Below are 26,734 nucleotides of genomic sequence, written 5' to 3' on the forward strand. Positions count from 1 at the left end.
ACTCTAGATAGGAGAGGCTTAGGGTTTGTGAGGGTGAGGAGGCCCTTTTATAGAATAAGGGCTCCTCCCCTTTTTACATATTTACCCCTTCCTTTATTACATAATTACATACGGAGGCCCTAAGTATGGTATAATCACACTTATTTTGCTTATTTAGTTGTATGTGGCATCTAAGAGGTCTCACTTGGTGCGATGGCAAGTGCCTTCGCCCATGAGCGGTAGGTCTCGGGTTCGAGACTTGGGAGCAGCCTCTCCATAAATGGGGGTAAGGCTAGCCGACATTCACCTCTCCCAGACCCTGCGTAAAGCGGGAGCTTTGTGCACTGGGTACGACCTTTTTTTTTAGTTGTATGTGGCATCTAATCATCGTAGCACGATTGTATCAAGTTGAAAAGACAGAACAAAGGTACGTTAATTGATAGGGTTCCAACTTTATCATGTGATGATATGTGAGAAATTTAAAATACATAGTGTCATGCTATTGATTTAGAATGTCACAATGATGTCTTAGGGTTGTAAGTAAGTCATTTTTCTTATAGTGTGGGAAGCAGATTGATACTTCAATTAAATTATATCATATTATTAAGATTATCTTGACTATTTAGTATCATTACGGTAAGACAAGGTTGACAACATACCAAGATGATGGATGATATAATGCAACTATTTCCGACATTAGAAAAAAGTTACTATAAAAAAAGCAGGTGATATAATGTCTCAACTGATAAAACAACACAAAATGTAAGTTACAAGGCAATAAGAGTTTCAACGAGTCCGGAAGGCAAATTCTCAAGATGTTTTGGGGAGTCATGACTCATGCACTGTTTGTTTGCCTGTAAGTTGACATTGCCATTTCATTTAATGTAAGTCCTTCTTCTTCACAGATAAGACAACGAGGAATTAGAGTGTGCATATGAAGGGGAAATTGGCCTGTTTCTCCCTTTCTTTAGTTCCAGCTGCATATCCATCTCGTACGGTGCATAAATATACCTGCCAATACGCCCCCTTTCGCTTTTCCTGTGCTTATTGTGTCAACTGGCTTCAAATTTTGAAGTGTTTTTTAGTCGGGTGTAATAACAGTCGGGTTCAGACATTTTTTTTTTCCTTTAAAATGATGATTTATGTGCTTTTCAATATGAAATAGAGTTTTAGCGATAACTCAGTGAAGCATCCTGGTTGCCGGTATTTTGGGCATACGTCACATTACAACACCATAGCACAACCATTAAAGATTTCAAACCGTCATTGATAAATATATGAGAAAATGTTGCACACCAAAGAGACTGTCAACACCAAGCTACATAAAGCGAAAATGTTGTTCGAAATACTCTTTTCCTAAGCCCTATCAAGAGTACTGATTACACAAAAGACTAGATTTGTTCTCATGTATTTTAGGATTTTATCAATCTTTTCTAGAGAGATCAATTAAAAATGCAGAAAAACAAGCACAAAAGAAAAGAAATTGAGATGATACATATAAATACATGCATATATCCACAACCACAAACTGAGAAAATGAAACAAAAGAAGGATCCTTTGAAGTTCCTTCAATTGGTGATATGGTTTCAATTCTTCCCCATGAAACCAATCTGTGTTTCCAATTTATTTCAGATCTTCGATTACTGCAGGACCCTCGAGGCACATAGTCCTAATTAAATTAACTCTCCATCATCATCATCAACAGCTTCATTTTCTTTTTTGCGTTTCTGAGATGCATCTTGCAGCAACCTAGTATCCTTTTTCGGAAAGGGTGGCGAAGGACTTAATTGTAAAATTTGTAGGTCTTGGCTTGAATGATGATCGTTCTCAATCCTCCGATAGGTGCTAGAATCATCAAAAGAACACCAAGAAAGATGCAGATCTGAAAATGATTAAGTAAAATAATTATTAGGTTAACTAATATATAATTAAAAGGAAACGAAAACTTATGAACAATGAAGTATGAGTACAAATGAACGTACATAGTTGCACCACCAAGACAAGCTGAACCTCCTTGGCTTGTAGATGGCAAGCCACATTATGCAAGGGAGCTGCAGATAGTTATAACAAGATTAAATCAAAATGTACAAGTAACCTTACGCTATGTTTTGGATCAGATGTGGAGAAAAACTGCGGGCTTACAAAATAAGTTGTTGGGGCGAAAGCAAATCCTCCAAAGAATCCAAGGAGACCACTGAAGAAAGGGAAGGTAATGCCGACGAACATGGTGAATGCTGCAATAAAATGTCAATTTAGAACACTCATTTATCCACCCCAGGTAACAACATGCTCCCTTAAGCTCGTGTTATAACTTGATGGAATTAAGGGAAAAGGGTACTTACCGACATATATATTACGCGTAATGAAGCGAAGCGTTCTAGTAGGTTTGAAATTCAACTTCTTTACCAGTACAGTTTCGATCATGTCAAACACCGGCATTGCGTAAATCTGATAGCTTCCGATGACATGGATGACAACAAACATGTTGGCCATTGCAATGAGCCAGTTAGGTTTTTCGAGTGACAGGAGGATGTTATCATCGACTGATTTGCCAAAAATGTAGTATCCGACCAGAGCAACTGGGAAGTAGCACAAGGCGACTACGATGTAGGCGACGATGACTCCTCTCCACATGGGTCCCTTGGATGGCTTCTCAGGTGTAGATGGAATTGTTGCTTGGATTTCAAGAACAACATTGTGACCAGCATAGGCAAAAGCCACGTCACCCAAGGCAGTGAAGAAGTTGAGCACATTGCCTGATGTAGTCTTAGATCGGTAATCATATGAAACATTCTCTACCACACCCTTGTCCACAGAGGCTGCCCAAGCGATGGTAGAGTAACTGCATCCATCAAAAAATCAATTGAATATTAATTAAACTTTAATTTAGTCCAAAAACTAACAAAATGAACGACCTGTTAAAAAATGTTTTTCTAAACTTTTTGTGAAAGTGATTTACTGCTTTTTAGAATAAAACAAGTTAAATTTGTTATAAAACTCGAACTACTTTTATAATCCATGAACTCTTTTTAACTTTTATTTGTCAAATAATGAAATAAGTATTTTTGTTAGTCTGAAAGCACTATTAAGGCCCCTTTGGGAATGGTTCAAAAAAAACACTTGTGTTCATATGTGTTTTTTTTTTAAGCAATTCATGAGACTGGCATGAAAAATGACAAGTTTATCTATCAATAACCCAAAAACATTTTCAACTAATCCAAGCCACTAAAAGCACTATTGCTTGTGAAGGCGCCTTTAAGCTTTCCCAGAATAAATCTCAAACGAGTACTTAGTCATTCTAAAAATATTTTCAATCAAGTCAAGTTCGGAATCTATACCTCAAGGACATAACTGCAGCAGCCAAAGACACACCGGAGATGGAGTTGAAGTTGGGAAGGTGGGAGAGGACAAAGTGAACAGATGCAAAGATCATGATGAAGTAAGTTAACTTGATATTTTTACAGTCTGAGCACAGAGACTTGTGGACCTTCTGCAGCGATTTTCCTCCGGTAACCATGTATACAATGTCGACACCGACCTCGACGATGAGCTGTTGAGGCACAACAATGTAAAGGCCAAGCTTTTCACCAAATGCATACTGCCCGAGCTCGTGGTATCGATCAAACCGTTTGCCTGGAACCATTTCATGCATTTCAACCATTTGCCACAGTGTGTACAGTGTGATGATCCATGACAGCACTAGAATTACCACACCAGGACCCCTGAATTACCACAATGCGAAGGCAAATTAACCGCAGTAAAAAGTAAAAAGAATGTTTTCCGCATGCTCTTTCCTTCTAATTCATACCCTTGTTTATTTCAATGTCAGAAGTAAACAAGGGTGTACAGAGAGAGGAGTATGCGGAAATTACTTTCCAAAGTGACCTGAAGAATTGTATAATTATTTACTGGTGACAGAGGATTAAGGTTGAACTGATTGGGATTAACATACCATCCAAGATTGGACATGGCGTAAGGGAGACTGAGAACACCAGCTCCAACCATGGCAGTGACATTGTGGAAGGCTGAGTACCACCATTTTGCATTCCTTGAACCAGTGATCGGAAGCCACTCGTCGATTTTCTTCTGCTTTGCTAATTTTTCATCAATCTATCATACACAACAACATGTTTCATCAGCATCTTAAACAAAACAATCAAATATTTTCACCCAAATAAATGACTAATATCACGTAAGCCAATAAAATTAACGGAACAGTTCAACTTGTTAATTTTCATTTAAAAATTAATTTTACAAAAAATTATTTGAACTGGAGATCATTTAATTATCTAAACATATCAAATAATGGACGGTTTATCATGAATATATTATGTAGTACTATACCGTCAATTTATATTATAATTTTTTTTATCGATTTGTTCTATAAATTTGAAATAATTAAATAATCTCCGATTAAAATGATTCTTTGTTATGATGATCTTCAAATGAAAATCAAGAAATTGAAAAGTTCTGATATAAAATTTGTGTTGTCGAGAGAGGAATACAAGTATTATCCTATTATTATTCGCTTGAATGAAATCAATATGATCGGAGGTGGGTTAGCTAGAAACTTGACTCTACATAAAAAAGTTATTCTAATTTAATTGCAAATCACATTCTAACATACGGTACGAAACTGGAATTTAATTGTGAGGAAAACTAACTTTTTACGTGCACGAAGCTTAAGTATCTTCTGTAAATCAAGGACGAATGAGGGAAAAATAATTAAAAAACGGCAATGGTGTGCAATTGGTATTCCAGAGGATTAGGGGGTGTTTCGGGAAGAAAAATTCAATGAACCTTTGGTATTTGGCATCCGGATTCCGGTATCTTATTATTCTATGGGAGGAATCAAAACTCAAAAGTTGAAAAGACCTTTTTACCAATGTTGTCAACCTGTCTTATCAACATTGGGCCCACCATATAACGGGCCCAGCACTACTTGCTTACGTCGACGACCAATACAGCGGTCAAGCTTGGTTACGGCCCATTAACATATTATTCAATCCAAATCTTGTAATTTTATTACTAATTTTCAAACAAAAATTACAAATTATTCATTAATTTATTTGTTCAAGATATAGAAATCCATCCTGTGGACTATTCTAGTGACAACTGGAAAGCTAATCTTGCCAATTAATCAAGTCACATGTAATTTAGGATAAGCTATGAAATTAAATGCAACGTGGAATATACTACACATTTTGCCAAAGAGAATACAGTCAACGACATATTTTTCAGTGTACTCGAAATATGGGTGAAGAATCACATGACATTATACAATTAGAGAGAATTTTTTTTTCAGTGTTCCTACAATTGTATAATGATATGTAATATTCCGTCTTATGCACTGAGCACACCAAAAGATCTCTTAAGTGGACAACCTAGCTTGCAAATAATATCTCCTTGTGTGTTCATATTACAAGCGCACAAAACTTCAAACAAAATACAAATGATGTAGCTAAAGTCAAAATACATCAAATAAAGAGTTATGACAAGACAAAGAAATGGATGTTACACACGATGTCTGCTTTCGAATTCTCACTCTCAAATCGCTTATAATGCAAAAATATACGGTTTAACATAGTCTGCATAAACTTCTTTTTGACAATATATCACCTCGTTCCGTGAGTAGCATGTGACTAAAAGACGGATGAAGCAAACGTATTTTGCTCCATAATTTGTGCTTGATGAGAGAGAACGCGAAGACAATTATCTATATACATGTGGTCCTAAATTGTTTTAGGTATCTGTAGTCACCTCCATAGAATTATTAACTTGTGTTGTCCAGGAATTCAAAGGAGGAGGTTTAATGACACAGAAATTTAACAAGATGCCGTAAGCCGTAAGCCGTAAGCCATAAATTAATTTGGATAGGAACGTTGATCTTTCAACCAAATTTGACAGTGAACGCAAACACCAGAAGACTCAAAACCCTACAAAAAAGAGTGCATATACGAGATAACATTGATATATGATTTTTGTATTTAATATTTAGTGTGGTTTTATTAATATTTCCAACTCATTAACATATGAAATTGAACTATGAATATTTATATAATAATGCTCTAATTTGCTAGAAATACAGGTCTAATTTTTGTGTACTTTGATATATATCATGTTGCTGCATTTTCTGTTTTCTATTTTCGTTTCCGTTGCTGCATTTTCTCAGGAAACAAACACAACTTTTTTCCCAGACAAGAAACACTCACAAAAGATGATAGTCTTAAAGCATTCCAGAAAGGAAAAACAAAATATGCTAACAAACACAGGTACTACAACATCTTTGGAACTTTCGAAAGTGTCGGAGACATAGGATTTAGAGAGAGAGAGAGAGAGAGAGAGAGAGAGAGACTAACCTCTGCACGGTTGTAGTTGTCGTCAGTTGGAGCTTGGGTTCCCATGGCCGGCACAAGATTGCAAGGATACACAACAAAGACAGCAACACAGATATATATATATATATATATATAGAGAGAGAGAGAGAGAGAGAGAGAGAGAACCCGACAGGAAATGCAAGTCGAGTCTGGAGCACAGAAATTAACGAGGGTGCTCTTTCTATTTATATAATACAAAGAAGAGATTCGCATGTGAGGATTGGACTAAATTACCCTTCCAACTCAGCAGAGAAACTCAGCACTCATCTATCTGTTTTTACATTCCACGACTACGTTTTTTTGTTTGACTTTGAAAAATCCAAAGCCTTTTAATTTTTTTATCAGCAAACCCCATTGTCTGCTGAAATTCCCTGGAGATATCCAGATCCACCTCAACTCAAACACAAAAAGAAGGGAAAAAAAGGAAAGGAATTTCCAGGACAAATTTGGAGGAGGCGTGTAATTAATATATTTCATAAGTATACTGCCCGAAAAGAAATCGATTTGACTTAAGATAAATATCACCATCTGAGTACCTAGATTTTTAAAAGTGTTATCATAAACAACGGAATATGCATTTTCAAGTCACTACTTATTAATATAATAGAGACACATTTCGGAAGAGTAAATTTTATATTCGACTTATATAGATAACGCTTTTAATACTAAATTGCGCAAAAAATTGCACGTTTTACAAAAATCTAATGTAAATCGGATAAAAATTGCATTTCACAAAAATCTTATGTAAATCGGATAGTAGCTGTCATGGCTTGGTTACTAGATATATAGCAGGTGGATCAAGTTAATTTGTTGTATTATTTGCTATCGGGTAACCCCACTTGCAACTTGCATATTGATCGAGCAGGTTTCGTGCAGCCCCTTGCGGCCGGTAAGCATGCCAAGTTGCACCACTGCCCGTAGGGTTTGATCTATCTGTCGACACCGTTTGCATATTTTTCGTACATCAACGAAACTACAACTATAAAGTCTTATGTTACTAAAAGGTGTATAAATCTTATAACGTCATTGTGCTTAATTTTGCGCCAAATCTTCAATTAACTTCAAATAATTGATTTCTTTTTTTAGCCATTTAGTTTCCAGTTATTAAATATGCTTGGCCATTTGAATATATTGGGTTCTTTAAATATAGACCCTTACAACTTTTATTTCCTAATAAAAACCCACTAGTTACAAACATCAAAATAAAACCCAAATTTGAAAATGATTGCCAAGTAGAGAAGTAATTAACCTATTATTACAAAATATTTACAACTTGTACCACAATATTCAAAATAAATCAATAAATGTAATTACTCACCTTAATTACAATGAACAAATAGTTATTGCACATATTATTACCCTAACATATATATATATATAATAGTACTACTATATTTTCAAACATATTAACTAATAAATCTACCTATATGTAAATTTATGATGAGCAATAAAGCATATTTTGTAGGTAAATTAATATTGAAACAAATAACATTCTTTTATTTTGTAGGTAATATATTTTCCATGTGTTATTACATATATTTGGCACATTTTATTATTATAAGATATATGTACAAATAATAGGTAAACTGAATCAAAATAAATTGCATTATTTGTAAGTAAATTAATTTTGAATCAAATAACATTTTTTTTCATTATGTAGGTATTTTATTTTGTATGCATCAGCATATATATTGTACACATTTTATTATTATATGTACAAATAATAGGTAAACTCATATTGAATAAAATAATATTATTTTGTATGTAGGTACATTATTTTTCATGTATTTTGGGATTTACTTTATTTTGTAGGTAAATTATTTTGCATGTACTTTACATTTATTGGGTAAATTATTTTGCTTTTTTTAAGCAATCTAACATTTTAAATTTTGAAATCTAACATCTTTTTCGACTAAAAAAAAACATTTTAAAAGTTGAATAGTAGATGCACTGAATCAAATAACATTTTTTTATAGGTAAATTATTTTGCTTGAATTTTTACATATAGCATGCATGTTTTTTTTTGTTATATATGTGTGTGAAATAATTTACCTACATTTATATGTAAAATATAATTTAATTGACTAAACTAAGCATGTGTTATTCCATATATTGGGCAAGTTTTATTGTTATTATATATTAGGCAATGAATTTATTATTTTATTATTTTTGTAAAATACTCTCATTTACAAACCCGTATGGAATTAATTGTGTACATTAAACATTCAAATATTCAAATAGGGGTATTTTAGGCATCAATTTTTTTTAAACGTGTAAAGTCAAACATAATTAATGAATTTACTGATGTAGAATCTTGTCAATAGGTTTTATTTGAGTAAAAAAACTTTTGTCGGGTTTTATGTGAAGAAAATTAAGTTTTAGGGGTTAAAATCATATTTCCAGTATTTCTTTATAATTTAGCACAATGGAATCTTTAATTCTTTCAAGGCTTAATCATTAGCCCTTTCCATATTATGGACCGTCTCATTAATTTCATTGGCATGTATAATTTCAGATTGCGACATGGGCTGCTCTCACTACCAAAATTCGTGACACAAAATTGGAATGTTAATTTATTTTATCTAATCCCTCCATTACATGATAGTGATGATTATATATAGATATGACAATTTCTTGCACAAATCGTAAACACAACACGAAAATAACGAGTTTCGGATCAACACGATAACTAGTAGTATCGTTATCAGGATAATAACCCGTTAATAATGGGTCATTAACATGTTTACATAAGGATGATACGCGGGTAACCTGTTTTGACACGTTAAAAAAAAAGTTATTTTGATTATTTTAATTTGTTAAACTACTAAAAAAAACTTACTATAAAATACAATAGCCATAGGTATATTTATATATTGTATATTAAATATGTATTATTAGATTATTATTCTATATAAATTAAAAGATTTAAGTTTTATTTATTTATTTTTTTTCATGGTATACTATAGGCAAAGAGTGAGATTAACAAAAAGCACATGATAAATAAAAATATCAAGTAACTTAAAAATAGTGAACACATTCAAAAAATTATAATAATTAATTTACAAGTGCAAAAAATGTGAAAAAAAAAATGAAAACGCTCGTGATTGCATCCATTACCCTTTGATGATAGGTACATCGTCGTTTGAATTTTTAAAACCATACAAACCCTCATGAATAGTATTTTTAAGGGAGTTCAAAATAAATAAAAGTCATAAATATTTATTGATTTACCACCCTTTGAAGATATATTAATGTATAAGTTTGAAAAATATGAAAGCATATATAAACGTTCATGATTGCATCCTCTACTCTTAGACGATGGTTACATGGTCGTTTAGATTTTTAAAACCCTCCAAAATCAGATACCATAATCCATAAACCTTAGATTTAAAGTTAACCGTCGATTATCATTTACGCTTTATTCTACTCACCGAGTTTCATTTTTTAGATTTTCATTATTTATTGATTTAAAATATATATTCTTTAACGGTTCATGTCATATTACTTGATAATATTAACGGGTCAATTTCGGATCGGGTTATATTACCCGTTTACTTTAACGGGTGTTTCACGACATGACTTGTTAAGATATCGAGTATGTCACAAAAATGACACAAACACAAGGTCTAATTATATACTCTTGTTTTGTCTACAACAAAGTCAATAGTTAAGCCACTACTCATTTAAGGAATGTGTTTATATACACATAACACGCGTTCAAATTGCCACTTATAGTACTATGGTCTAGTGGTATTCTTCTCCACTTGTAAGTGATAGGTCTTATACAACTTCAAATTTTATGTGACCTATCTACTTGAGTGGCACATGTTTTTTACTTAATTTACTTTTACTTTTCAAATGGAGTTTGAATGAATAGTCAGGTCTCAACAAATAAGACAGGTCATAAGAGCCCTCAAAGGATTTTGCGTGCAGAATATTTGAACTCTCATAATACACTTTACATTACAGAGACTCACATTGTAATATGATGACGTCCATTTGCAATTAATATGCAAAGTATTTCACAAATGCGAGTTAGTTCAGTTGGTTAAGAAAATGTACATACGTCTTTTGCACCCAAATTTACTGAGAAACATGTCTTTACATACTTTACATCATAGAGACTCTAACACCTGACAACATCACCCGAAATATGATAGCGTGCATTTACAAAACGCAAATCAAGAAGTATTTCACAAACGCGAACTAATTCAACTAGTTAGAGCAGTGTACTTGTTTTCTTGCCGAAATTCAACTTCCTATCTTGTAAGAGTTGTTTAAAATACTGTATTAGCAAATACTAAACGGAAGTTGTTAAGTACCACCTCACAGGAAACCTAGTCACAATCTTAGTTAGGAATCTCATCGATTGAATCTGTATATAACTAGTTGATATATTAATAAAAACAGTCTACTAATAATGATTTTTGCCACGGATATATATAAAGGATATCAACTACGCGATAAAATATTACAAAAGTGGGGAGGAATTTACGTTATTTTATATAAGATTGCTCCCTAAATAGCGGGTGCAAGCTTGCAACATGTAGTGTGCTATATAATGTATTCTACCATAAAAAAAGGGTATAATTCTATATAATATTTTAGGGAATAATAATATCAGTGTAGCGAATTAGGGTTGATTGAGTTGGTAATAATCGTTCTCTTTGCTAAACCAAGAGTTGCGTTCGAATCTCGCTAACAACAATGTCTCTTGGTAGGTGATCTGGTTTAAAAATTAAAAAAAAAGGACTAAAACCTCCTCTGTAAATCTTCAAAAAGATTATAATATGCCCCGTTTCTGAGATAGGTAGCCTCCTCTCCTCTAAACTTTCCCGCCACTAAGAAAAATAATAATGTCAGCTTGTGCTGGGAATTTGCTGGCTACTGTTAGGGCCGGCATTGAGTAAGGAGAATGCAAGGCTGGACCAATCATATCGTGATTTTGATAAATAATAATTTATGAGAGAAGAAATAAAGTCAAATGCAAACAAGTATGCGATTCATTATATAGGAAATCGAGTAGAAGTGGATGGTGCCAAATGTAGATTCACTGGAGTATCTGGAAACCTGAGTAGAAAGTTAAGAGTGTTGAGACCAGTCGGGTGCCACATGATGATGATGATATGGAGGATATTTGTGTCTTCTTTCTAACTCATGACCTTCGAGACACTAATAGAGATTATGAAGAAAACTGAGATTTTACTATAAAATTAATTGATAATATAAAAGATAGTGTAATTATTTATAAGCACATGTAAAATCCATCTTCTCTTCAATATGAGATTCATTCTCAACACGCTCTCTCACGTGTGAAAAATTTTCAAGCCTAACACGCAACATGTAGACAACACAGCTCGAGGGACTTGGAGCGCGTGTTGCTGTTTCATTCTCCCCCTCTCACATGTAGCGAATTTTCAAGTCTAATATGTAAACAAGACAACTAGGGTGACGTGGAGCACGTGTGGTCTTTGGACTTCACAAGTGGGATAACTTGCTTTGATACCATGAAGAAAGTTGAGGTTCCACCATAAAACCAATTGGCAATATGGGAAGTAGCCAAACTACTTATAAGCACATGCAAAGTCCCTCTTCTCATCAATGTGAGATTTATTCTCAACAAATTCAAGGAATACCGTAAAATTTGAAAATGATACTATGCTTTATGGTGTGCTTACCAATCGGGAATGGAATGGAGAAGAACGGAATTGAATTCCTCCCCAAGCGTTCTGTCGTTTACTAGCAATTGGGGAATCAAATTTTATGTGGGGTCCAGCCAATTTCAGGAGTTCAATTTCGGATTTCCCCGGATTTGGATTCCCTCTGTAGAGGTGGTAATTGAATTCCGGGTAGAGAGCTCCATCACGAATCAAAGTTTTCTACCCAAAATACCCATGTATATTCCTAAAACAACTCTTATCTTCATCAATCACCCCCTCTGTATTTGTTTCTCTCATAGCACATACCACCCCATCTTCACAATCTGAAAAAATGCAGTAGCACTAAACGACGAACGCCTGCGATTTAGAACAACGATCGACTGGGGTTTGAAACGACGGCACAACAGCGAACATGATCTGGAACAACGAACGCCCAAATCCTCAAGGAAATTGCAATTTGCTGACCCAAACATAAGAGAATGAAAGAACTTTTATCACTTTCAGCCTGAAAATTGGATTTTTTTTTTTTTTTTTTTTTGATGGGGTGGGTCGTGGCTTTGTGGTTCCTCCTGAGATTGGATAGTGGGGTGTGGATAGTGCGTACTGGGGAAAGAAAGGGGTTGTAGACAAAGAATGGGGAAAGAAAAAGGGAAGAGAGAGAAGGAAGTAAAATTTTATTTTAGTATACTTTATGTAGGTATTTCTAATAGGGTTTAGGATTAAGAGTTTTTTTTTTTTTTTGAACAATCGATATTTACACTAAGGGGAGGGGTGGGCTTAGTGTAACATCCCACGTCGCCCAGGGGAGCGGATTCTCTATGCCTTATATGTATATTCTCATTTATACCTAGCACGATGCCTTTTGGAAGCTTACTGGCTTCAGATTCCGTAGGAACTCCTAAGTTAAGCGAGAAAGGGGCCAGAGCATTCCCATGATGGGTGACCCACTGAGAAGTTATGTTTGTGTGAGCTCATAGAAACAAAACCATGAGGGAAATTGCAATTTGCTGACCCAAACAGAAGAGAATGAAAGAACTTTTATCACTTTCAGCCTGAAAATTGGATTTTTTTTTTTTTTTTGATGGGGTGGGTCGTGGCTTTGTGGTTCCTCCTGAGATTGGATGGTGGGGTGTGGATAATGCGTACTGGGGAAAGAAAGGGGAAATAAAGGGGTTGCAGACAAAGAATGGGGAAAGAAAAAGGGAAGAGAGAGAAGGAAGTAAAATTTTATTTTAGTATACTTTATGTAGGTATTTCTAATAGGGTTTAGGATTAAGAGTTTTTTTTTTTTTTTTGAACAATCGATATTTACACTAAGGGGAGGGGTGGGCTTAGTGTAACATCCCACGTCGCCCAGGGGAGTGGATTCTCTATGTCTTATATGTATATTCTCATCTATACCTAGCACGATGCCTTTTGGAAGCTTACTGGCTTCAGATTCCGTAGGAACTCCTAAGTTAAGCGAGAAAGGGGCCAGAGCATTCCCATGATGGGTGACCCACTGAGAAGTTATGTTTGCGTGAGCTCATAGAAACAAAACCATGAGGGCGTGGTCGGGGCCCAAAGCGAACAATATCGTGCTACGATGGAGTCGAGCCAGGGGTGTGGTCGGGACCCGGGCCAGGATGTGTCAGATTAGTATCAGAGCCAATCCCTGGCCGGAAATGTGCTGACGAGGACGTTGGGCCCCTAAGGGGGTGGATTGTAACATCCCACATCGTCGGGGCCCAAAACGGACAATATCGTGTTGCGGTGGAGTCGAGTCCGGGATGTGGTGGGGGTCTGGGCCAAGATGTGTCAGATTGGTATCAGAGCCAATCCCTAGTCGGAAATGTGCTGACGAGGACGCTGGGCCCCTAAGGGGGGTGGATTGTAACATCTCACATCACTCAGGGGAGTGGATCCTCTATGCCTTATATGTATATTCCCATCTTTACCTAGCACAAGGTTTTTTGGGAGCTCATTGGCTTCAGATTCCATAGGAACTTCGAAGTTAAGCGAGAAAGGGGCCAAAACATTCCAAGATGGGTGATCCATTGGGAAGTTCTGCTTGCGTGAGCTCCCAGAAACAAAATCGTGAGGACGTGGTCGGGGCCCAAAGCGGACAATATCGTGCTACGATGGAGTCGAGCCCGGGATATGGTGGGGGCCCGGGCCGCGATGTGTCACTTAGCCTCACAATGGGCTAATAAATTGGTTCAAAATTGGTCTTTGGCGAGAGTTGAACCTAAAACCTCTAGTAAATAAAATAAAAGAATAAAAGTTTTACTAAAAATAATTAGCATGTAAAATAAATTAGTTAAAGTAGGGGTACTTTAGTAATCACATTAGTTACCTTTCCGATTCATGTGAATTAGTAAATAATTTATATACATCAATGTTATTCTTACTCCGATTCCAGACAATTTTGGTAAACAACTTCAACAGGAATCTAATTCTGATTCCACCTCATTCCAATTCATCATCAATCCAATTCCTCCTCAATTCATTTTCCCTCAATCTGATTACGGATTAGTAAACGCACCCTTAATGTATTTCATGCACTAAAATAATGAATGGTTGGATATGCAGTGAACAATCTATTGGATAAGATCAAACGATTAAGAATCCCTATGTATGATGCATACTAAAAGATTCCCCGAATTAGGAGAAGAATCTATACTTTTGATAAGTCAGTGTAATATTTCGGATCAATAATGTGATAACATGTGTTTTAATTGTTGCACCGAACTCACCTACACTATTGCTGCACCGAACATGTGTTTTAATTCAGACCAATAATTTGATATCCCACTCAACATCGTCTTATTCTTCCATTATCTTAGTGGGATATTAAGGATGTAGAGAATTCTCTCCCATAACCAGAAACAGGTTCATTTCATCTACTACAATCATCAAACAACTTCTAAATTTCAACTTTTCATTCCCTAGACTTATCAAGTGTTGCACGCTCTCAGAAGTCGGCATATGTAATAGACACCGTATATAGTGGCGGTTCATAGTGTGTCTACTTTTTTGTTAGTGATCGATCATCGACCAATCAACGTTTTAATTTGCTTAATTAGGTTTCAACTTTTAAACACTGAGATCACACCACACTTATATTTAAGCTGCCAAATTTGATTCTCAAGTGACACAATGAGAATAATATTAAAAAAATGTCCTCCTTTTCGATTAGGCCGCTTTATAATTTGACTTCTTTATAAGAATCTAACTGTGTTCTCATTTCCATTATAAAATGAGCTAGAAATGATATTGCCATAAGCTACAATTGTTTCTAATGTGATACATGCATAATGTATAATTTTTTTTTGGTAAATTAAATGTATACTTTTGGGGAGAATCATATGTTGAGGTGAGACATATACACTTTATTTTACATTAAAGAATTGTAAAAAATTTATCGATCTACGGTGACTCACTTAGATTTTGTATTTATAAAAATGGATCTTATCACAATTAGTCTTTGAAATTGGTCTAACTCTTCATTTTAGTCCATCAATTTCAAAATCAATTAATGTGGTCCCTGAAATTGGTTGTTGCAAATCAATTTGATCACTTCCGTTACAATTGCTAGTTATTCCATTAATTGGTTGTCGCAATAATTAAAAAAAAATTTATAATTAGATCACATCATATTATTAGAGTTGTAGACCCACATGTATACTACGTGAGCATAACTGAGGGAATTCTAACACAAATACCAACTTGATATGCGACAACCAATTTCAGGGAATTCTAACACAAAAACCAACTTGATATGCGACAACCAATTTCAGAAACCACAAATGAAGAGTGAAAATTAATTTCATAAGCCACCGGTGCCTTTATAAAATAATGCTGCAATGGTCAATGATTCAATGGAGTGCAAAGTTTGCAAAGTTGCGTTTGAAGTTTTAAACTCATGAATCTTTGCTTTTGATGGTTCTTCCTCCCACTCCCAAATTGTAGGCGTGGGTGGGACTTACAATCTTGATTCTTTTTGTTTTTTTTTTTGGTGAGGAACAATCTTGATTCATGGAACTGATGAATCTTTGCTTTTGCTGGTTCTTCCTCCCACTCCCAAATTGTAGGCGTGAGTGGGACTTACAATCTTGATTTTTTTATTTTTTTTTGGTGAGGAACAATCTTGATTCATGGGGCACCATCGAATTTGGAAGTTGGGTGGAGCGTTCTTCTGTCCAACTACAACATGTCCCATCAGCAGAAAAATCCATGTAAAATACGCGTAATATTGTGGAAAATTCAGCACAAATGCGAGTAGACTTGGACCCAGAAGTCCAAGTCAACACCATACGCCACGATGCTGTAAATTATTATTATTATTGTGTACACTAGACTTTTCTGAATAATAGAGTCGTCGAAAACTATGAATAAGGATCGTCATAGAACTCATGAATCTTTAAATCGTGTTCGTTTATCGTATATTATGTATTAAATAATTATTTTAAATATTTTTATTTAAAATTAAATATAAATAGTATTTGATAAAAATTGATTACACGATGTACGATTAACGAACACGATTTAAAAATTCTTAAGGATCCACACAAAGAGGATCAGAAGAGAAGAGGATGCTTATTCGAAAAGCATACGGCTTGCGTGTGCATTTTTGGTTTGCATACATCATTTTGGGAACAATTTTTTCTAGTTTGAACTGTTTTTTTTTTTTTCGAGTTAAAAACCATGGATTTTCTTCGTCATTTCCCTGTACTTAGTTAGCAAGAGCTAAATTAATTAGCTTTTTGTGTTGTAGATGATGGGTTTAGAAACACTATTACTGGCAAATTTATTCTGCCGATTTTTGCAGAAGTTAGTCTTCAATTAAGTAAAAACAATATATAATATATATGTGAATCATATCTCAAAGATTATATATATATATATAGTCATATATAATACGTTCACATGGGTTGTTGCCCCAATTGTAAGCTAGCTAGACCATTCACATGGTTTGATAACTAAATTTGGGGCCTGCAAGCTTATCAAAATATTAGACTAATGAACCTGAAATTGGGGATTAATGTCAAAGTAGTTGCCTTAAACCATAACCCTAGCAAGCCAATGGTTTTAACTTTCAAACAAACAACTTAGACAATTCAAGCTAATTGGTTGATACGGAATTCCGACTTCTGCATATCGGATGCTGACGTCCCATGACTGGAAGCCCCCTTTGAGGAAGAGCAAAAACCATGAAAGGTATTCACACTGAAGTCGATAATTGTAGCAAAGTTTCGTACGCAGTCCACTTAATGTATCAAAACAACAGATCAAAACAACGATAATCGAAGCCGCATGGGGGTTAATTCAACTCTATCCAAGAAATTTAGAGGATATTTGTATAATTCTAATGAACATATTAAGGTCAAGCGACGACGTAGCTCTCAAAAGACTCAAAGGGCAGGAAACAACAGGTACAATTATTTCTTGCAAGTAGGAGTTATCTGCAACTATCAGCTGATAGAGAAAACCGTGTGTCCATACTTAAGGTCCTTATTTAAGTACAAGTTTGTCAACTGCTTGAATTTTAAGACGCGAAGTTGGCGGAAGCTTGTGCTTGGCTTCACCCTGATGATGTTAACTCGAAGAATTTATTTTGGGAGCTAGCAAGTATCAAACACTTGTTTATTGAATTGGAATCAAGTTTTAAATCGTTTTATTTCGTTCTTTGCGTGAGTAAGGGGATCAGTACGCGTGATCTAGGACGCAACATAATAAATTAGTCATCCATAGTTTACTTATATGAAATGATATGATACTTTGATTTGGAATCAAGTTTTAAATCATTTTACTTTGTTTTTTGTGAGAGTAAGGGGATTAATACGTGTGATCTAGTACGCTAAATAATAAATTAGTCATCCATGGTTAACATATATGAAATGATATGATACTTAAACTTGTTGGCTCAGCTCCTAAGCTAATTAAGCTCTAAGTTTCTAGGGTTTGCTTTCGTTGCATGATTGTCACGTCTATGGTTGCATAATGTACATATCATTTACAATATGACAGAGACTGTAGGATGAATTAATACGAAAAGAAAACGGAAGTTGCAGGGAAAACAAGCAACTTCAACTTAGATATTAGATAGGACAACTAACAACAATAAACATATTTGACATTTGTTTTGTAGAAATTATTATTTTATAGTAACGGCCACATATTGATTATAGATCGACTACAAAATGATAATATAATAACAACCGATTATTTCTACACAAGAAATGTCAAAATATGTGGACGATGGAATTGTTGGTTTTTATTCAGACAAAGGAATTAAAGATCGGTTACCACCAAATCCTGTATAATATATATATGTCCTTGTGCAAATAGATCTTCTGAAAAAAATAAGGATTAGATATGGGGCCTATTCCATATCAAATTTCAACAATTTAAACAGTTTATTTTATAAATTTCGATAAATAAATCATCTTTATAAAAATTCAATTCAATCAAATCACCTTTGCTAAATATCCAACCGAATCACGTTAGTGTGACTTATTAGGCATTGATTATTAGGCATTGGGCTGATACGATTTGAGTGGTTATGAGTGTTGGTTGACAAGTTGCATCCGCTGTTTTTCTTCGTGTATTTGTGGCGTTGGGTTGTTCACATAACTTTATGTCTGGACCAGAGACTGACCGGGCTGTCTGCATGAAATAAATAAAGGAAAAATCCTAGTAGGAGTAGAACCAGATTGACGAGGCCGTACGCAGTACCCAGAACAAGAAAGTCAAAGGGAGCTTTTATTGGGCCCGGTATGCCGAAAACTTCCGTTGAATTTCGGTAAAAACTGCCGAAAGAAGTATTTAATTTCGGTAGAAAGGTACAGGGAATATTTTATATCCGGTAGATTGAGGCCAAAATCTTTCCCAATGACGTCTTGGTTATCCATTCTTCAAAAATTTGTATCAATGCGTCAATGAATGTGGAAGATGATGGAGTTGGGTTTTTGAAGATTTGGAGGGAGGGCGTGACTGGTGACTATTGTGCATGAACGAGGGTTTGGCAGGAGTGATGGTTAGGAAGAGTTTTTTTATTTTTTAAACAATAGTTCTTTTTTTGTAACAAAGAGTATGCATATGATGCTAAAACTTGTTGGCAAACCTCGACGACCTCTACTACAGTATTGGGCTGGTTTCTTAATAATGACAATTATGTTGGACTCAATGTGACAATGAGAAGCTAACAATCCGTTACAAAATTTGCTTCTCGAAAAACATGAATTAAATGAGATCAACTTGAAAGAGCACGCCAGCTTCAGAATGTTTTTTAACGACAGTGTCCAGCTAGTGAGAAACCATGATCGACATATTCCTTGTTGCATTCAGTTGGTCCAACATTTCTGCAATATATCATACATATTTTGAACTTATGAAATCATACATCTTTGCTTCTTGATTTTTGGTTCTCATATTTTTTTTTCTTTTATACAAATCAAGGAGCTTCAAAGTGAAACGTTTCCTGGACAGATTATAAGGAGGAGTGCACAAGAACCTATAATTATGCCAATCTCCTTATTAGTTATAGGAGTTGGATGAGGACCATAATCTGATCTTCCCATGATTGCAGTATCACATTGTTTTTTTTTTAATACGAGCGATACTGGGGGAGGGGAGAATCAAACGCGAGATCTCTAATGTAGTGGATGAACGATCATGACCACGTAAGCTACAAACCGTTGCACAATCCTTCAGTGCAGCATGGCGTTTGTCACATATGACTTGAAATCTATTGATGCAAGCAGTTTTTTCATTTACTCAAGTTAAAACAACAAACCATGCTATAAATTAAAAGAGAGAATAAAACGAGAAACAGATACAAGCTTTTAAACTTACGGATCTTCTTCTATGTTAGTGAGTTTGCAAGGACCAAACTCTTCACATCAAAGTCCAATCAAGCAACTGAAATAACAGGAGGATGCTTGAAACTTTGCTGCTGCCTGTTAACTGGGCTTTTCACAGACAATCGTGATGCACCAAAACAGAAATACTGTCTCCTCGACCTCTTATTAAGCGAGCCTTGTTTCGCCAAATTCGGCGGTTCGTCATCAGCTACTTCATTCGACCAAGACGGTCCTGCAATGTCAGTTTCCGTGCAAACGCTTTTCTGAATATCTAGAGAAGTAGGTGAAGAAATTGAGGATGATTTCGAAAATGAACTAGACCGAGAACGACGTGGCACAGTTATGTGCGGAATTGCCTGCATTACGCCACGCCTTATGCCACAAGCAAACCTCTTTTTCGCTGATGGACTTGACTGGTTGCTCCTCACGGAAAGTGTCCGTTTGTTGCTGGGAACTGATGAGACTGAGGGCCTCGAAAATCTCTGTCGAAGCGGGGTTGGAGCTGCATCATCTGAGCTTTTGTTGCATATTTTGATAGACTCTACTGATCCCAAATCAACCGATTTCTTGAACCTTTCGTGCTTTTTCGGTTTCATTTGTGGCCAGCCTACGACACGTTTTAGTTGTGCTGCTGCATTATTTACAGAACCAGGTTTTTTACTAGCGAATGAGCTGCCGTTATTTTCAGCAGTTGGATACGGACTGATCAGTTCGGGTGGAGATGAATTGATTCCTATGCTACGGCGATCAGCAGTAGCATCTGTTACATTTTCAATGCCAGTATACAAGAAGATTTCCGTGTCAGAGATTCTAAATGATGTTCCGGGACTACCTCCATCGCCTTGCGTCTTCAAGCGTGAAGCAATCGCTTTTCTTGCATTGTAATCCTGACAACCAAATATTCCCCCAGCCGAAATCAACTGCCTGATTAGTATATCAGATGATGCCGAACGAGGCCATTGCCTAATGTAATCTAGCGCTGTCATGCTATCCACATCGCGGGCGTTCACATCAATCGATTGCACAATCATCAGGAGTTGGACTAAATCGGAATGCACATCCCCAATGATTGCTGTGTGAAGGGCAGTCCGTCCTTCGTTGTTTTTTGCATTGATGATTTGTTCGATATTGAAAGCTTTCTCGCACACCAGTTGCTTCAGAAGCTGAATTTGTCTGTCCAGTCTTCGGAAGGCAGGGCTTTGGAAGCCGGATATAGCCTTGTGGAGAAACGTTTCTCCGGAGTTGTTTCGTGCATTAATAGACGACGGAGATGCCAATATAAGCGCTTCGGCTGCGGCTAGTTGGCCCCTTGAAGCTGCAACATGTAACGCTGTGTCGCCTTGGAGATCAGTGGAGTTTATGATATCAAAGGATGCTACAAGATACTTCACTACCTGCATAAAAGAAAAGATTGGTTGATTCAGAGAAAATAGCGAGGTGACAAACATTGAAAACAAAGACAACGCAAGTCTAGCTAAACTCAAAAAAGGAAAATTAACAAGGAGAAATCTAAAAAATGTGGAATTACAAATGGATTTGCTTTCTAAGTAAATCCATAACAAGAGTGAATTGAACTTTGGAATAATAATATGAATCAGTCATCTAGCATTAGTCCTGTGACGGAGGACACATTCAAACAGTTGATAGGACAATGATATCGTGTCGATATATTCCATTGCCGCCAACAAATTATACTGATACGTTACTATGCATTTTGACAATATCGATACAGATCCGTTCTTGCATAAAATAACATATGCATCCAACAAAAATGTAACAAGAATGCCTTGAGAATTTATGTTAAGAATTTTGTTTATAGTTTGTTTCACTATAAGCAAAATGGTAATCAAAACAACCTAATTTTCTCTTCATGCTAAAATATATGATTTTCGATAATATATATGGACCAATGCATCTGTTCCGCACAGAGAATTTATGCATCCAACATATATGGTAACAAGAATGCCTTAAGAATTTCGTTTTAGTTGTTTCATTAAAAACAACTCAAAATAAAGTGATCATCAAACCGACCATAATCATCACTTTAATTACCCTAAATTTTTATGATTTTAAGTCATCATCCGCACCAACAATTGCTACCAGGAAGCACTTGACTGATTAAGCTGATACATCCTTGTAAAAGTGTAAGAAAGAAAGCACTTTGGAAAGGAAACAAAGATTAAATCTTTGCAAAAGCAGTTTTAACAAAAGTGGGAAGCTTCTCACCTCTACCCGCCCTTTCCCAGCCGCTGCATGTAGCACAGTTGATCCCTGAATATCCCTATAAGCCAAAACATCCTCACAATCCGAAAGAAGCTCCTTCAAAACACTCAAATTTCCGCCTCTCGCCGCCGCATGAACCGCCCTGTTAACCATCTCCCGTTTATAAACACAAGGAATCTCCCCAATGTGCTCTTCCAGCTCTCCACCACTCCCCGTCATAAACCTCGGCGAAACTGCAAAGTCAAAAAGCAGCCTGAAAATCTCAACATTCTTGCTCTTCGCAGCAGCATATAAAATATCAGTCACCCCGTATTCTCCTTCCCCGAAAACAAGCAGAGGGTTTCTCTCGAGCAGTTCTTGGACAAAACCAAGCTCCCCGGCGGAGGCAGCGGTGTACATAAGCCAACCGCCGTATCCAGCCCTTATGAGAGAGTTTGGTTTTCCTTTCTTGGACTCGCATTCGCTGAAGAGCTTTCGCGCAACGCTCGAACGACACTTGGCTACATCATCATACTGAGCTTCGTCGTCCCACACTGCCTCGAGGCGGCGAATACGGCGGAGAGATGTGAGCTTGATGAGGTGGTTGCCGTCTATGCGGAGAAGCTCTCGAACCAAGTCGTAGTGGCCGTTGGCGGCTGCGTAATCGATCGGAGACGCGTACCACCATTGGTCTCCGGTGCTTTCCCACCGGAGAGGAAAATATGTAGGAGGCATCTTCTTGCAAAGGTAAGAGAAACAAGAGAGAGCAACAATATTTTTCAGAAATAGTTGATATAGAATTAAAACATGCGACACAATTCAAGCTAGCATGAAAATTTTGTACATGGGAACCGGGAACAGAATACGATTCAGAATCTGCAGTCAGTTTTTCTTCTTTTCTCGTCGTTTGATTTGTTAACGGAATTAAGGCAACCAACAACCAAAAATTGAGTGGGAGAGAGATGAAGCAATGAGGGAAGATTTAAAGCAGTTGATCAACTACCAGCTATAACAGAAGGACATCAACTAATAGCAAGGGGAGTTATTTAAATTTTTTTTAATGGTAGATGGCAAGTTTAGAGGGATGAGATGAATAATTAATAATATCAAGTAATATGGGATGGGAAACAACAATCATAGCTAACACAAATGGAAAACAGAAAAGGGAAGAGTCCCCCTTATTGGATGAATTAAAGTTGTAGAAAAAAATAATGTAATAGGCTTTAAGGTCGATCGCAGAATATTTTCAAAAGATAAGGAAGGGGAGGCAGAAGATTAGGAAAGCATTAGGTAGATCATATTTTATAATTTATATGATGGACAGTTGATAATAGAATATATATTTTTTAATGATTTAATAAGAAATTAGTCATTAACTGTCGCCTCATGTAGTTTATAAAGTATAATTAAAAAATTAGTCTCTCTAGTATCACACGATTAACATATGACAAGTACTATGCACATATATTTTTAGCTGAAAATAGGATGTTTGAAGGGAAACAAGGTCAACTTGACTGATCTAATAGCCACCGTAACAACAAATCTGTGAATGCCACAAACACGAGAAGCAACAAAATGAATGCGGCTTACAATCTGTTTAGTTTCATATGATTTTACATTTTACTATAAATTCATAATGCATATTTCATCTTAATAGTGTGTGAGAGAGAGTTTGATTTGGGTTTTTCATGGTTGACTACTGGGTAACTAATAAACCTCTTCCCGGCACAATAAACTATCCTGAGGTGAAATGTGATTCCTTTTGTACTGAGAAAGTTAGAGATAATGATGGGGGTGATGTAGAGAGAGAGATTAAGTTTACCGATATTGGTTGGAGTAATGATAGAGGAGAGGACTCTTGGTAGTGGGTTGAAAGATTTTTACGTCACGAGTGATCCTAAAAGGCTGAAAATGCAGAGTGCTTTTGAAGTTAGAATTTTTGAGAGAGTCGGTCTTACTTAACGATTAATTTTAACCTGTTTGATAGGTTTTTTTAGTTTTTAAGAAATCAATTACCAACTAGTTTAAAAAAATTAAAATTAAAAACAAATAATTATCAAACATTCTTTTATTATAATAAAGGTGACACTTCACCGAATAATCCACTTTCTTGTCTCATGAACTACTCAACCATAGATAAGACTGATGATGCTGAAAGATGCCTGAAGATCTCAAGAATAATAGTCGAATATTATCATTTTAATAACAAGATAATTAACCAGGGAACGAAAATATCAGAAAAGTTTTAGGAATTTGATCAACTTGAAAAGAAGTTGAATTTTCTAGTAGCTTAATACTGGGATGGACGGTGTGGCTGGCTGCTCAATCCACAATCCAACGTCTAAAGTTCCGGCAGTGCAATTCCATGTCACCCACAACTTTTGACGTTAATAAAGCTATTACTTGCAATATTAAGACCTTAACCAACCGTCTAATTCTTAAAAATTTTGCAGACGTAAGATGATGGTCATATGGGTTATAGTAGATGCGCTTCTTATTAGTGTAGATGTGCTCTTCAATTGTAAGCTCATATTCGAATCATTCTCTTTATATTTTAGATTAAATTAAAGTAGATCATCGTTTATATTAAAAAAAAGAGTTTGATTTCTTTGTTATATTTTTCTTTTATCTCCTGTAGAACAAAGTGTCCGTTTTTATGTGGTTTATATGCATACTTACCTGCTTAACTACCACGTGAGTTTCTTGAAGTTTACTCAAATATCATCCAAATCAATACCAAAGCATGAGGAAATGCTAAATAACAATACCTAAAAGGAGCTGTCGAAGATCCTAGTTGTGATTGTTAATCATTCCGAGAGATGCTAAAGTATATACTAGCAACTAAGCATAGAATACATGTAAGGTTGGGTGAACTCTGTTGCATGTTTACTTGGAGAGAAACTAAGGCCATCTCCAACCGAAGGGTCCAGAGGGCCAGAGGACTGAAAATAGCCCTAAAACAGTCTCCAACCGAGGGCTAGGCCAGAGGGCTCTGGAATCTGGGAGGGCCCCACGGGATCGGAGAGGGCTGGAGGGCTGGCTGCTTTCGGCCAGCCAGCCAGCCCCGAGCTGGCTATTTTTTTTTTAATGATTTCCTATTGCTGTCGGTTATAGCCGACAGCATTAAAGATATTCTTTTTTTTTTTTAATAGTTCTACTATTAGTGTCGGTTATAACCGACACTAATAGTTTGAAAAGTTTTTTAATATAACGGCTAGTAGCCGTTGTATTATTAGGCCTCTTTTTTTTTCTTTTTTTTTTTAATGAATGTAAACTTCTTTTTTTCCCCTTTTTTTTTCCTTTTCATATGAATCAAATTTTGTTTCATATTTTTTTTCCTATAACTTTTATTTCACAAAATTTGTTTCATATTTTTTTTCAATTCTATTTTTTTCGTATAACTTCCTAGGCCATTTATACAACATTAAATTGTAGTTTTTAAATAATAAATTATGTTTGGCCCTATGGCCCTTGGGCCCTCGGTTGGAGACGGTTTTTTGTGACAGGGCTAAAACGAGCCCTTTGGCCCTCTGGCCCTCGGTTGGAGACGGAGGCAAATATGGCCATGTACTGTTCATTAAAATATTAATATCTTGGAGAATCTTGGAGGGCTAGAGGGCTTAAACGAGCCCTCTGGCCAGCCTTCGGTTGAAGATGGCCTAACCCACAACACGGATGTCATTGAAGACAGCATTTCAAACCAGTTACTAATTAGACATTGTGATGCATTTTAATTATCTTGTAAAATAATATATCATTGGCTCGAGATACGAACACATCTTCATATTACATGAAATTTCTTCTCATGAGGTTGGCACTACAGAAACTCCATATGCAACTTCGCACTCAGTCTGACTGGAACACACATAACTGATAACTGTACCTAAAACAAAAGTAGAATCAAGATGGGGTGTCCATGTGAGAGGGAGGCAACTTTTTTAACTTTTGGAGTAGGTCAACATTCAAAAGCTACATATTATAGAGAGGGGGTGGGTAAAGGTAAGGGGTTACTAACTTTTTAACAACAATAATGCTTGTTTGCATGTGACATGTCATATATCAGTTCCCTTTCAACTTTTCCATCACCTCCAGGATTCCTTCGTAGCTTTGATTTTTTCTGTGCTTCGTTCTGCATGCAGTCCACTCCACCAGTAGTCTCCTTCTTTGCTTTAAAATAAGATTGGTGAAAACCTAAATCTTCACATGGGATATACTGCAGAAAGAAAAACCTATGATAATTCGCTGGTCTCCATTTCAACACAACAGCGACCTAATGCTCTGCGTGCATCTTATATCCCCAATAATATTGGAGTAGCGGACTCCAACCCTAAGGCACTACTGCTATATATACCGTTATCACTAGCACTATCATTATCGTAGATTCATACATGATCTAGAAAATATACAAACTTATAGATCTAGATGAACCACCATCACCATGAATACTTAAAGATAAGAATATATATATATATATATATATATATATATAGAAGTGAAAATAGGTGCGATCATAAATAAAGTTCCTGTTTCATACAAGTGATATATATTCATCAAGTTCTACTTATGATCGATCCCACCTATTTTGTGAAATGAAATCTACGACTATAGTTACAAGATTGAGTGAACTTCCAATGTGTGACATCTCTTTACATACCTTCATTACAACAAATGC

At 35.9% G+C, this 26,734-nt stretch overlaps 2 protein-coding genes across 4 annotated transcripts; both read right to left on the minus strand.

Annotated features, from left to right (window-relative positions):
* Positions 1-1,225: 1,225 nt before the first annotated feature.
* Positions 1,226-6,902, minus strand: LOC103411133 (lysine histidine transporter 1-like). The gene is made up of 7 exons (XM_008349782.4): positions 6,339-6,902; positions 3,932-4,089; positions 3,318-3,701; positions 2,322-2,821; positions 2,122-2,213; positions 1,962-2,030; positions 1,226-1,861 (listed from the first exon to the last, which is right to left on the minus strand). The coding sequence occupies exons 1-7, from the start codon at positions 6,567-6,569 to the stop codon at positions 1,763-1,765; spliced, it is 1,533 nt and encodes a 510-aa protein (XP_008348004.2). The 5' UTR covers positions 6,570-6,902; the 3' UTR covers positions 1,226-1,762.
* A 12,402-nt stretch (positions 6,903-19,304) lies between these two features.
* On the minus strand, positions 19,305-23,322 carry LOC103421455 (uncharacterized). 3 transcript variants are annotated; one of them, XR_011584052.1, is made up of 4 exons: positions 22,907-23,128; positions 22,087-22,800; positions 19,853-21,254; positions 19,305-19,745 (listed from the first exon to the last, which is right to left on the minus strand). XR_011584052.1 is itself a non-coding variant. In XM_029107661.2 (3 exons), exons 2-3 carry the CDS (start codon positions 22,795-22,797, stop codon positions 19,911-19,913), a joined length of 2,055 nt encoding a protein of 684 aa, XP_028963494.2. In that variant the 5' UTR covers positions 22,798-22,800; positions 22,907-23,322; the 3' UTR covers positions 19,749-19,910. The 3 variants fall into 3 exon arrangements, 2 of the variants coding, with proteins under 2 accessions (XP_028963494.2, XP_028963495.2); XM_029107661.2 differs by lacking the exon at positions 19,305-19,745 and having other exon boundaries at positions 19,749-21,254; positions 22,907-23,322; XM_029107662.2 differs by lacking the exon at positions 19,305-19,745 and having other exon boundaries at positions 19,749-21,254; positions 22,087-22,797; positions 22,907-23,209.
* Positions 23,323-26,734: the final 3,412 nt, after the last annotated feature.

The sequence above is a fragment of the Malus domestica genome, chromosome 09, assembly GCF_042453785.1.
Source record: "Malus domestica chromosome 09, GDT2T_hap1".
Taxonomy (NCBI): Eukaryota; Viridiplantae; Streptophyta; class Magnoliopsida; order Rosales; family Rosaceae; genus Malus; species Malus domestica.

What these genes read in the sequence shown, in the direction of transcription:
- LOC103411133 (XM_008349782.4), bottom strand. Translation starts at nt 6,569, where the DNA reads ATGCGAATCTCTTCTTTGTATTATATAAATAGAAAGAGCACCCTCGTT. An exon ending in GCTGCAGTTATGTCCTTGAG is followed by an intron (nt 2,822 to 3,317) that starts GTATAGATTCCG and finishes TGATGGATGCAG; the next exon opens with TTACTCTACCATCGCTTGGG. An exon ending in TCGCCCCAACAACTTATTTT is followed by an intron (nt 2,031 to 2,121) that starts GTAAGCCCGCAG and finishes AACTATCTGCAG; the next exon opens with CTCCCTTGCATAATGTGGCT.
- LOC103421455 (XM_029107661.2), bottom strand. Translation starts at nt 22,797, where the DNA reads ATGCCTCCTACATATTTTCCTCTCCGGTGGGAAAGCACCGGAGACCAA. An exon ending in CTGGGAAAGGGCGGGTAGAG is followed by an intron (nt 21,255 to 22,086) that starts GTGAGAAGCTTC and finishes TCTTTTATGCAG; the next exon opens with GTAGTGAAGTATCTTGTAGC.